The sequence below is a fragment of the Balaenoptera acutorostrata genome, chromosome 4 (genome assembly GCF_949987535.1).
Source record: "Balaenoptera acutorostrata chromosome 4, mBalAcu1.1, whole genome shotgun sequence".
Lineage (NCBI taxonomy): Eukaryota > Metazoa > Chordata > Mammalia > Artiodactyla > Balaenopteridae > Balaenoptera > Balaenoptera acutorostrata.
Genome location: NC_080067.1, coordinates 81,389,730 through 81,402,060, shown reverse-complemented (window position 1 = coordinate 81,402,060; position 12,331 = coordinate 81,389,730). Strand labels below are relative to the sequence as shown.

The 12,331-nt window shown below is 44.5% G+C and overlaps 1 protein-coding gene across 1 annotated transcript in view; it reads left to right on the top strand.

The window, feature by feature from the left end:
* Positions 1–12,331, top strand: part of KALRN (kalirin RhoGEF kinase) — a 605,233-nt gene that overhangs the window by 177,332 nt on the left and 415,570 nt on the right. The window contains exon 2 of the mRNA XM_057544931.1: positions 8,933–9,007. Coding sequence (XP_057400914.1) covers positions 8,933–9,007 — 75 coding nt within the window. The remainder of the gene's footprint in view (positions 1–8,932; positions 9,008–12,331) is intronic.

The window sequence follows — 12,331 nt, the reverse complement described above, 5'->3', positions numbered from 1 at the left end:
CTGTGCTAGGTGTTGGGGTAGAACACCGAGTAAGACATGGTCCCCACCCTTGGGGTGTCAAGATCGGTTAATGGGGAACAGAATGAAAACGTAGAAATGCCTTTCAGGAGTGACAGAGTACAAGGTACAGTCAGGGACAGCTCAACTTGATGGGGAGGTCAGGGAAACTGCCCAGAGGAAGTGATGGATTAGAGAAAGATTTAAGAGGTAGAATCAACAGAGCCAAGTGACTGGATCGGTATTTGCAATATAGGAGTGGAGGTGGGGTGGAGTATAGGATATGCCTCCCAGGTTTCTGTTTGGGTAACTCAGTGGTTGAGGGCACCAGTAATCAGGGTAGAGGGGGTGCAGGACAGCCATGTTGGAGGCAGGATGGCAGGGTCTTTACCAGAATCTCAGACTCTTAAGCTTTGTTGTTGTTTTTTCTTTTTAAGGGAACTTTATTATTTTTATTTATTTATTTTTGGCTGTGTTGGGTCTTCATTGCTGCGCGGGCTTTCTCTAGTTGTGGAGAGCGAGGGCTACTCTTCATTGCGGTGCGTGGGCTTCTCATTGCGGTGGCTTCTCTTGCTGCGGAGCACGGGCTCTAGGCGCATGGGCTTCAGTAGTTGTGGCTCGCAGGCTCTAGAGCACAGGCTCAGTAGTTGTGGCACGTGGGCTCTAGAGTGCAGGCTCAGTAGTTGTGGCGCACGGGCTTAGTTGCTCCACGGCATGTGGGATCTTCCCGGACCAGGGCTCGAACCCGTGTCCCTGCATTGGCAGGCGGATTCTTAACCACTGTGCCACCAGGGAAGCCCCTAAGTTGTTTTTTTATAGAGTGTTTGGTAGCTTTCTGGTGTCAGGGGAAATGGGCATTAGGTATTTTATTAGGCAGGAAACTCTCAGAGGGCAAAAATTGGGTCTCCCCTCCAAAGGAGCAAATTGCCTGAGGTAAGCACTGTGTTCTCCTTAGATGTGGAGCTCCCTAGGGTGGGGGCACCTCTCCTTCCTCTATTTCTCATCCAGTGTTGCCCAGTGTTCAAGGCTTTGCACCTGTGGGTGGGAGTGCAGGTGCGATGAACAGGCATAAGCCGCCCGGCTGCTCTGTCCTCCAGGGCCATCTCAGAGATGACATCTTGGCCTGTAAATATGATCAGTGACAGTGTTTATGGTACTGAGAGCAGTTAGAGAAGGCGGAGGGCTCTGAGGGTTGGGGTAGCGAGGAAGATCTGTTGTGAAATTAAAATATTTGATTCATGAGAGAGTGGTTTTAAGCTACCAAAATTCTGAGCAGTTTGGACAAGTGTTATTCATAAATATTCCTACTGCCAAAAAATAAGACATGGTCCAGTCTCAATGCCCTGGAAGGGGATAGCCCTCCTGGATAGCCTTTTTATTCCAGAGCTGGATTTGAGTTCTGGGTCACAGAGTAATGGGTGAATCTCTGGAATCCTGGGCAGGGGGGAGGGGTCTTCCCATGGTGGGAGTGGGAGGGGTCATGGGCAGCAGCAGTAGGTCAGATTCTAGAGGTTCTGCTTAGACTGGGCTAAAGGATGCTTTTGTTTATCTCTGCCTCTGAAGCAACTCTGGAATAGAAAGACATACTTTAGAGTATATCACTTCCCTAAACATAATGCACATTCATCACCTGGGTTTCTTGTTAAAATACAAGCTCTGATCTTGTAGGTCTGGGGTGGGGCCTGGGATTCTGCATTTCTAGCAAGATGGTAGATGATGCTTGTTACTTTAAGTAGGAAGGATTTAAGACTCACCATTAGGAAGCCTTTCCTTTGGGCTCCCTGGCATTCTGTACACTTGATGTCTTATCTCTGATAATACCTCATTGTCCTGTCTGCATACCTATCTACCTCTGCCTGGAAGACCCCTGGAGAGCAGTGTCCATTTCTTATTTGTCAAAGTATCACCACAGCCTAACATAAGGCCTAGTACATAATAGGTGTTCAATAGAGAATTGATAAAAGAATGACCCTGGGAATAGGAAACTGTCCAAATAATGCCAAAACCAAGGTTCTGCCTAATGAGCTCTTGGAATTCTCAGCTATAAGCCAGATCTCTTTTGTACAGCAGATCAGTCAGTGTTTCAGTGCCACTGTGATCAAGGCTCCTATGCTGGACACCACAGGGATGGCGTGGAAAGAGGAGGCAGAGACCTAAGCATTGGGAAATTTGCTGTCTCAGTGGCAAAACAGGGTTAGGGCCCATTTGATGCAACATTAGCATACTTACACAATAACTTCTAACTAAGTGCAAATTAAGGGGGTGTGACTGAGAACCAAAAGGAAACAAAGAGCAATCCATGGGTACCCTGTCAGCTTGCACCTCCAAATGCTCAACACTTACTTGTTTCTTCACTTGTTGAAATCATGATTGCATCCTAAAGGAGGTTAGCATAGACAAGGCACCCAGCTGCCCTGGGAGACTCACTGTCATCCCAGAGCCACAAAACCACAGACAGGGCCTGTGACCCAAGGGCTGGTCCTGCTTTTGCCACGTGGGGCCACACAGAGGCTGGGAGCCAGAGGGAGGATCATCGGCATCTTCCAGCAACGGAGCAGTGACTAGGAAAATGTGAAGAGGAACAGGCAGCAGCAATGTGAGCATAACCCTTTTGGAGTGAGGAGGAGGTAAGAGTGGGGCTTGGAGAAGACCCATGCTGGAGATCCTGGGGAGATGGCGGTGGTAATTTTTACTTCCCTAATAGACGCAGAGCATTTCAACTTTGCTAATTAACAGAACAGCAGGCTTGTAAATCTGACAGCAGCAGGACATGAATGGGGTGGGATTAACACTGAAGGGGGGAAGTGTGCCTTTGTCCTTAAGATAAAGCACAGCATTCATGTTGGGCCAGGCCCATGAGGGAACCCTCTGGTTCTTTCTTTTCCTGCAGTAACCCCAAGGGCACAGGGACCTTTATTTCTTCTCAGGCTTTCTTTAGAGGTAGCAAGGGGCCTAGGGTTTATAGTCTAATAGTGCTATCAAATGTACCTTGTATCAGAGAGAGTAATTGCAGTTCATGTCTTCCTCCTTCAAGGTGTGTATGCCCCCGGAAGTTCTCCCATCACTAGTCTCGCATTTTGGTAACTTGGGCTGTCCGCAAAATGGGGGGACGTGCCCTGAACATTCCAATCCCTAAACTGATTCCTGGGAAAGAATGGGCTGGGAGGCCAGGGAAGGGAAGAGTTGTGTTTTGTTTTTTTTTTTTTTAAAACATCTTTATTGGAGTATAATTGCTTTACAATGGTGTGTTAGTTTCTGCTTTATAACAAAGTGAATCAGTTATACATATACATATGTTCCCATATCTCTTCCCTCTTGCATCTCCCTCCCTCCCACCCTCCCCATCCCACCCCTCTAGGTGGTCACAAAGCACCGAGCTGATCTCCCTGTGCTATGCGGCTGCTTCCCACTAGCTATCTCTTTTACATTTGGTAGTGTATATATGTCCATGCCACTCTCTCACCTTGTCACATCTTACCCCTCCCCCTCCCCATATCCTCAAGTCCATTCTCTAGTAGGTCTGTCTTTATTCCCGTCTTGCCACTAGGTTCTTCATGACCTTTTTTTTTTTTTTCCTTAGATTCCATATATATGTGTTCGCGTACTGTATTTGCTTTTCTCTTTCTGACTTACTTCACTCTGTATGACAGACTCTAACTCCATCCACCTCACTACAAATACCTCCATTTCGTTTCTTTTTATGGCTGAGTAATATTCCATTGTATATATGTGCCTCATCTTCTTTATCCATTCATCCGATGATGGACACTTAGGTTGCTTCCATGTCCTGGCTATTGTAAATAGAGCTGCAATGAACATTTTGGTACATGACTCTTTTTGAATTATGGTTTTCTCAGGGTATATGCCCAGTAGTGGGTCGTATGGTAGTTCTATTTGTAGTTTTTTAAGGAACCTCCATACTGTTCTCCATAGTGGCTGTGTCAATTTACATTCCCACCAACAGTGCAAGAGGGTTCCCTTTTCTCCACACCCTCTCCAGCATTTATTGTTTCTACATTTTTTGATGATGGCCATTCTGACCGGTGTGAGATAATACCTCATTGTAGTTTTGATTTGCATTTCTCTAATGATTAATGATGTTGAGCATTCTTTCATGTGTTTGTTGGCAATCTGTATATCTTCTTTGGAGAAATGTCTATTTAGGTCTTCTGCCCATTTTTGGATTGGGTTGTTTGTTTTTTTGTTATTGAGCTGCATGAGCTGCTTGCAAATCTTGGAGATTAATCCTTTGTCAGTTGCTTCATTTGCAAATATTTTCTCCCATTCTGAGGGTTGTCTTTTGGTCTTGTTTATGGTTTCCTTTGCTGTGCAAAAGCTTTTAAGTTTCATTAGGTCCCATTTGTTTATTTGTGTTTTTATTTCCATTTCTCTAGGAGCTGGGTCCAAAAGGATCTTGCTGTGATTTATGTCATAGAGTGTTCTGCCTATGTTTTCCTCTAAGAGTTTGATAGTGTCTGGCCTTCCATTTAGGTCTTTAATCCATTTTGAGTTTATTTTTGTGTATGGTGTTAGGGAGTGTTCTAATTTCATACTTTTACATGTACCTGTCCAGTTTTCCCAGCACCACTTATTGAAGAGGCTGTCTTTTCTCCACTGTATATGCTTGCCTCCTTTATCAAAGATAAGGTGACCATATGTACGTGGTTTTATTTCTGGGCTTTCTATCCTGTTCCATTGATCTATATTTCTGTTTTTGTGCCAGTACCAAACTGTCTTGATTACTGTAGCTTTGTAGTATAGTCTGAAGTCAGGGAGCCTGATTCCTCCAGCTCCATTTTTCGTTCTCAAGATTGCTTTAGCTATTCGGGGTCTTTTGTGTTTCCATACAAATTGTGAAATTTTTTGTTCTAGTTCTGTGAAAAATGCCAGTGGTAGTTTGATAGGGATTGCATTAAATCTGTAGAATGCTTTGGGTAGTAGAGTCATTTTCACAATGTTGATTCTTCCAATCCAAGAACATGGTATATCTCTCCATCTATTTGTATCATCTTTAATTCTTTCATCAGTGTCTTATAATTTTCTGCATACAGGTCTTTTGTCTCCTTAGGTAGGTTTATTCCTAGGTATTTTATTCTTTTTGTTGCAATGGTAAACAGGAGTGTTTTCTTAATTTCACTTTCAGATTTTTCGTCATTAGTGTATAGAAATGCAAGAGATTTCTGTGCATTAATTTTGTATCCTGCTACTTTACCAAATTCATTGATTAGTTCTAGTAGTTTTCTGGTAGCATCTTTAGGATTCTCTATGTATAGTATCATGTCATCTGCAAACAGTGACAGCTTTACTTCTTGCTTTCCGATTTGGATTCCTTTTATTTCTTTTTCTTCTCTGGTTGCTGTGGCTAACACTTCCAAAACTATGTTGAATAATAGTGGAGAGAGTGGGCAACCTTGTCTTGTTCCTGATCTTAGTGGAAATGGTTTCAGTTTTTCACCGTTGAGGACAATGTTGGCTGTGGGTTTGTCATATATGGCCTTTATTATGTTGAGGAAAGTTCCCTCTATGCCTACTTTCTGCAGGGCTTTTATCATAAATGGGTGTTGAATTTTGTCGAAAGCTTTCTCTGCATCTATTGAGATGATCATATGGTTTTTCTCCTTCAATTTGTTAATATGATGTATCACGTTGATTGATTTGCGTATATTGAAGAGGAAGAGTTATTTTATCTTCCCAAATTGCACTGAATCTTGCCAGGGAATTGGTTCCCTATACTTTCTTTCAAAGCATATTGATCTGATAACCTGAAGATCTTAAAGGCTAATAAATATGAAGAGAAGGTTTAAAAAGTCTCAGAATACTAGAGCTGAGTGGTACTCTGGAGATCATCTACTCAGATCACCAGCACTTGGTGTGACAGATGAGGCCACTGACCTTGTGCAAGTCACTTTAGGAAGGGTTAACATTTCATTCATGTATTTTTTCTTTCATCAAATATTTATTGAATATTTACTATGAGTCTGCCCAGCCATGTACCTGGGAGTGAAAACATGTTGCTATTTCATTGGTCCTGTTTGAGTTAGCGTTCAGTGAAGTTCCCCTTTCTTATAGATTCTGACAGCTGGTTTCACAAGGATGGTGGGGGAATTGACACATAGAATCTTTATCCAGTGCAAATAGGTTTTCTATGCAAGGTCACCAACTTCTGAGCTGCTGGGCTAATTAGTTTAGCTCTACTTGGCTTTACATAATACATACATTATTGAAAAGTTATTTGTAATTCAATTTTTTGGCAAATGAGAAACTAATTCAAACCACTAAGGCAACTTTTATTTGAAGAAACCCTGGAGCAAATCCTTTTATAATGTGAAAAATTTTGTTGTTGCTGTTGGAAATGATTATCCCCTATTTAAGGATTTTGTAAATCTGGACACTTTAGGTTTTCTTATGGTGGGCACACAACCTGGGAGATAGCTCAGTTGTGTTCTGAACGGGATGAGGGAAGAAGACTCTGGCCTGAGAAGAGGAAGCCCCGCTGGGAATCTTAGACCAGCCCAACCCAAGATAGTGACATATACTCGGGCCAACAATTGCAAGCTGCCTGGACAAGCTGCTCCCCTTCTCTCAGGTCTTGGAGTCTGGAGGGGAGAACGGAGAGGTGGGGCATGATGAGTGGGGTATGCAGGATGAAATTCCAAATTCCCTCTCTCTCTCTCCACAGGTGGGAGTGGGGAGAGGGCAGGATGAGGAACCTTTTGCTTCTTTTAGAGCAAATTTCAAACTCTTCCTTAATATCTGGGGACTGTGTGGAAATAGAGCCGTCTTGTATACTTTAACATGGTAGGGGAAGCGAGGAAGAACAGTGGAAAAAAACAGGACAGGAGTTTAGGAGAGAAGAGGATTATGTGGATTCTTATTATACAGTAAAATCTCATTACTTTCGGTCTTGCTATTTTCGAACTTGTAAATAATCTAGACAAAGACAGGACTGAAGTTTAACTTTTCTTATTAAAATTTTTTCTCTAGAAATTAATAGTGTATGTAGTGATGTAAAGGAGAGTGTTTTAAAACTGATGTATAGAAAGACACAGTCCACATATGAAAATAAACTATTTTCATGCAGAAGCATCATTCTACTCAAGCAATTCATATATTAAAGATGATCCTTATCTAGTTGGTAAAGCTTGATAGGACTCTTCCTTGCCCAGGAAGCTGAAACTTCTTATTGCATCATGGTGAAAATTTACCTATGTATCTGTTTGTAATTTCTACAATAATTTATATGGATCCTAATTAGTTTCTACTAGTGAGGTTTAATTGCTTTCCTGTGTTGGAAGATAAAGTCAGAGCATAAAGATCTGTAGAAACAAGAAAGTACAAAACCATGCTTATAGTTAGAACTTCCTTTTTTATGGTGTTATTTTTTTTCCTCTATTGCCCACGGTCTTCTCAAAGTGAGCCTTGCAGCTGGTTAATTCAACATCAGCTACTCTGGGCCAGCTTGTAAAGAGAAGCAACTAATGAAAAAAAGCCTCACTGTCTTCATTTAGTGAAAAACGAAAAAGAAGAAATAGGTGAAAGGGTCAGAGGCCCTTTGGAAATTTGTTTGGGGTTAGGGTATGACCTCTGACCGTGGAAACTGGCGTTCTGGGGATACTTGTCTTCTCCTCTTTGGTTGAGTGTGCAACTGTCTCATTTCCCTTCCCTAGGCCAGTGATCTTAGTCCCAGGTTGTTGCCAGAATTCCTAACAATTTTGGATCCTTGAAATAGTCAATGTTTAGGGATTGAGACACCCTGAGTGGGACCATCCTGTCCAGCACATTTCTCCCCTCTGTAAATTGTTAGGTTGGGACCACAAGAGAGTAAGCCAAGTGGAGAAAGGCACTAGAAGGGGTGTCTGTGGTCTCTGGTTCTCTCTCACTGAGCTGACACAGGGCCGCCACTCTTCTGGGGTCCCTCTGTGCCATGTCCCTAGAGGCGGTACACAGCAGAGATTCCATCACAGCCTGCAGGGCTCTGAGTGTGGGCTGGCTCTCCCTGAGAGTCTTTGTGGGGTACTCAGGGTAAATGATAGGGGTGCAGTGGGCTGGCCTGGAGTTTTTGTGAGCGTGTGTAAGCTGAGTCCTCCCTTCCCACGCATCGCACACGGGGCTGGGTTGTCCTTTGCCTCCAGAGGCTGCTGTTTCTCGAGGCACATTGTTATTTTCCATTCTGTGTGAGCCCCAGGCCTCTGCCCCCAACCCTCTAACAGGAGCTCAACTGGACTCCTGAAAGGACTTTCCAACTGAGAAGCGAGATTTAGGCAGAGAAAGAGTTGCTGAAGAAGGGAAGGTGTTTCCTTGCCACGGGATTGACATTGCTCACCAGCTGTCCATTGTGGACTGAGGACGGTGTTACTGAAAGGGCGGGAGAAGAGGTGGGGAGGGGTTTTGCCCTCAACTTTGCTTGTCACTTGGGGATTTTCACTTTTCCCATCTGTAAAATGAAGACTAACAGTTGCTGTGCCACACAGAGGAAAGGCAAAAAGAATTATTTAGGGCATTGTGGTCCATCTTGATGTTAATTAACCTGTTCAGCAGATATTTACTGAGTGTCTACTGTGTATCAGCCACTGTGCTAGCACTAGAAGTGCAAAAATGATTTCTAAAAAGCCCCCATCTTCAAGTTCACAGCAACAGGGCTGTAGTTGTTGCCTCCAGGGCTTGGAGCTTTGTGTGTGTTTTGGGGGGTGACTTGGACTGGTCTCTCCTTGAAAAGGACCTGGAGGGCCATACCCTTGGTCACCCCTATGGCCCGGCATCATGTGGAAGTGTCCTTTCTGTTGTGGAGCCTCTCCTGCTCTTGGGCTGGGCTGTGGGGCCTGAGCAAGGCATTACTTTCTGGCTCATGATGGGGTTGGGAAACTAAGGGTGAAACTGAGGGATTCAGCCATTTGGCCTCTTTCACCCTTATTCTTTCTGTTTTGTTCTCTGACAGGGTCTTTTCGGAATGATGGTTTGAAAGCTTCTGATGTCCTTCCCATCCTAAAGGAAAAAGTGGCCTTCGTGTCTGGTGAGTGTCTATGGAAGCTTCCTTTATAGTGGACCTAGAGAAGGTGTGTGTGTGTGTGTGTGCGCGCGCGCGCGTGTGTGCGCAGGCACTCACTTCTCTGTGTGCTAGTGAGAGAGAAGTGGTGGTGGAAGCGATGCTCAGAGAAGCTGCTTCCTCTCTCCAGAGGCAGGCAGAAAGGGAAGGGAGCCCTCTGGTCCCCGCTGGGTGTTCTGGAGGATGTTCACAACAAAGGGTGAGTACCCTCCCCCCACCTTGCACCCACACACATCCACCTCATCGCGCCCCACCCTCCCAGGCTTGTCAGGGCCACAGGAGCTGCTGAGGCCCCTCTGAGAGATGCTCCAGCTGGAGGGGTCTGTCCCCTTCACACATTCCCACAGGTTTTATTTGGGTTCATCTCTGGATGAACAGGTGGACAGGGGATTTAAATTTTTTCTTGCTCCTTCTTGTCTCTCCTTCCAGCAAAGGGAACTCAAGTGAGTAGTTGTATCTATTTATTTATTTTTCTGAATAGTACTCATTTCCTACTTCTCTCTCCAACCCATCTTATGCACCGGGTCCCTTTCATGTCTAATTCAGGGGTTATCAAACTGTAGCCTGTGTTTTGCTGCAGGCCAGCCACCTGTTTTTGTAAGTAAAGTTTTACTGGAACATAGCCATGTGCATTCACTTAGTAGTGTATTAATTAGCTTCCTATTGCTGCTATAACAAGTTGCCACAAAGCTTGGTGGCTTACAGCAACAGAAATGTATTCTCTCACAGTTACGGAGGCCAGAAGTCCAAAATCAGTTTATTGGGCTGAAGTCAAAGTTTCAGCAGGCTGTACTGCTTCAGGAGGCTCTAGGGGAGAATTTGTTTCTTGCCCCCTTCCAGCTTCTGGGGGCTGCCAGCATCCCTTGGCTGGTGGCCACATCACTTCCACCTCTGCCTCCATGGTGGTATTGCCTTCTGCTCTTCTGTCTGTGTCAAATCTCCCAATGCCTCACGGTAATGATACTTGTGACTGCACTTAGGGCCCACTCAGATATTCCAGGATAATCTTCCCATCTTAGGAGCCCTATCTGCAAAAGCTCTTTTTCCAAATAAGGTGACATTTACAGGTTCCAGGGGTTAGGATTTGATATGTTTGGGGGTCATTATTCAGCTTTTTACAAGTATTGTCAATGGCTGCTTTGTTACTGTAACAGCAGAGTTGAGTAGTAGTAGTTCTAGCAGAGACCAGATGGCCACAAGCCTACAATGTTTACCATGTGGCCCTTTAAGAAAAAGTTTGGTGACCCCTAATGTAATTGAAACCAAACTATAAGGTGCACCAACATCACTCTGGGTGCCAGTTCTAGGGCATTAATATAGGCCTCCTGGATCAGAATCTCTGGCAGGGGCTGGGGGAATGGCAGTGTGAGAATAGCGAAGGATCATATTTTAAGAAATACACACAGGTGCTTAATACACCTTCGTGGATTGAGCCTTTGTTTCTGGATGATTCTGGTCATCTACAAGGAGTGGCAATTCAATCACAGTGAAAGAGCCAGCACAGTCCCACAGTGCAGGGGTTCACCCTTGCTGGTGGGTGATAGCCAAAATGGAGAGAAGGGAGAGAGAGGAAGGGGGTTTGAGGAAGGAGAAACCAAGTAGCAGGTGTCTCCCACCTGACCAGAGGGAAGAGGCGAGAGGGCAGAGTATGTGATGGTAGTATGTAAGCCTTTGAAAGGTGCAAAGTGCATTCCATATTATTATTATTAGTAGTAGTAGTAGTAGTAGTGGTAATAATAATATAGTGTTTTGCTATTGTTTTTGCTGTTAGAGAGAGTGGCTGGGAAGCTGCCTTTCCTTTCCCCATTTAGTGTTAGTTGCTGGCATATCTTATTAGGTGGTAAGCCCCTGTCACTGAAGATGGTGAATCTCAGGCTGATCCCTTGGCAGGATCACGTGGCAGCGACTTCAGTATGGGTAGAGGTGGAAGACAACCTCCAAAGCCTTTGTAGTCTTGGATCTGGGTGCTTGCTGAGCATGTGGGAAGACCTTGTGTAGAAGTCCTGGGGCTGCTGGGCAGCACCAAGCCTCTGACTTCTGCTGTTGCCCATCATCTGGGTTCCCAGGACATGGCCCACAGCTCTGTAGGGAGCCAGAGCAGATCTTTTCCTTTTATTCTTTAATGCCTCGAGCCTATTTAACCTATTTAACCTGGTGTCCTCCCTCCCCCTGGGTGTCCTGCTAATTCTCCCATTCTCTATGCCTGATGCTTCCTCTATCTTCAGTGCATTCCCTGCACCTTCTGCCAGTTTGAGCCTTTCCTCTCCGTCCCAAGTCAGTTCCCACTTTGCCTCCTCCAGGAAGCCTTCCTGGCTTTTTTTTTTTTTTTTTTACACATCTTTATTGGAGTATAATTGCTTTACAGTGGTGTGTTAGTTTCTGCCTTATAACAAAGTGAATCAGCTATACATATACATATATCCGCATATCTCCTCCCTCTTGCATCTCCCTCCCACCCTCCCTATCCCACCCCTCTAGGTGGTCACAAAGCACCGAGCTGATCTCCCTGTGCCATGCGGCTGCTTCCCACTAGCTATCTATTTTACATTTGGGAGTGTCTATATGTCCATGCCACTCTATCACTTCATCCCAGCTTACCATTCCCCCTCCCTGTGTCCTCAAGTCCATTCTCTACATCTGCATCTTTATTCCTGTCCTGCCCCTAGTTTCTTCAGAACCTTTTTTTTTTTTTTTTTTTAGATTCCATATATATGTGTTAGCATACGGTATTTGTTTTTCTCTTTCTGACTTACTTCACTCTGTATGACAGACTCTAGGTCCATCCACCTCACTACAAATAACTCGATTTCAGCCTTCCTGGCTTTAATGCATACCCTCTGAGCACCATTCTGTTCCACATCAGTTCAGGGCATATGAGTGCAGACAGGGTACATTCTGACATGGGAACCCTTGCTTGATTGTTCGTGGTTTAATTTTTCCCATGTGAATTCCGTCAGAGCCCTGGGGCAGGGCCCAGCCAGCCCTAGAAAAGAGCTTCCCAAGTGTAGGGAGTTGTCCTAATGGAGTACAGAGCAGCAATGTGCCAGGAAGGCAGTTAGTTAGGCATGAGGCCAATAGCTGCTTCCCAGAGTAGGACCAAGGGGGCCGGGGGTTGCAGCTCATGCCCATGTGTCGATGTGGGCCAGGCAGCCCGGGGTAAGTCTTTTTTTTTTTTTTTTTTTTTCATTTGAAGTATAGTTGATTTACAATGTCTTGTTAATTTCTGCTGTACAGCAAAGTGACTCAGTTATATATACATATTCTTTTTCATATTCTTTTCCATTATGGTTT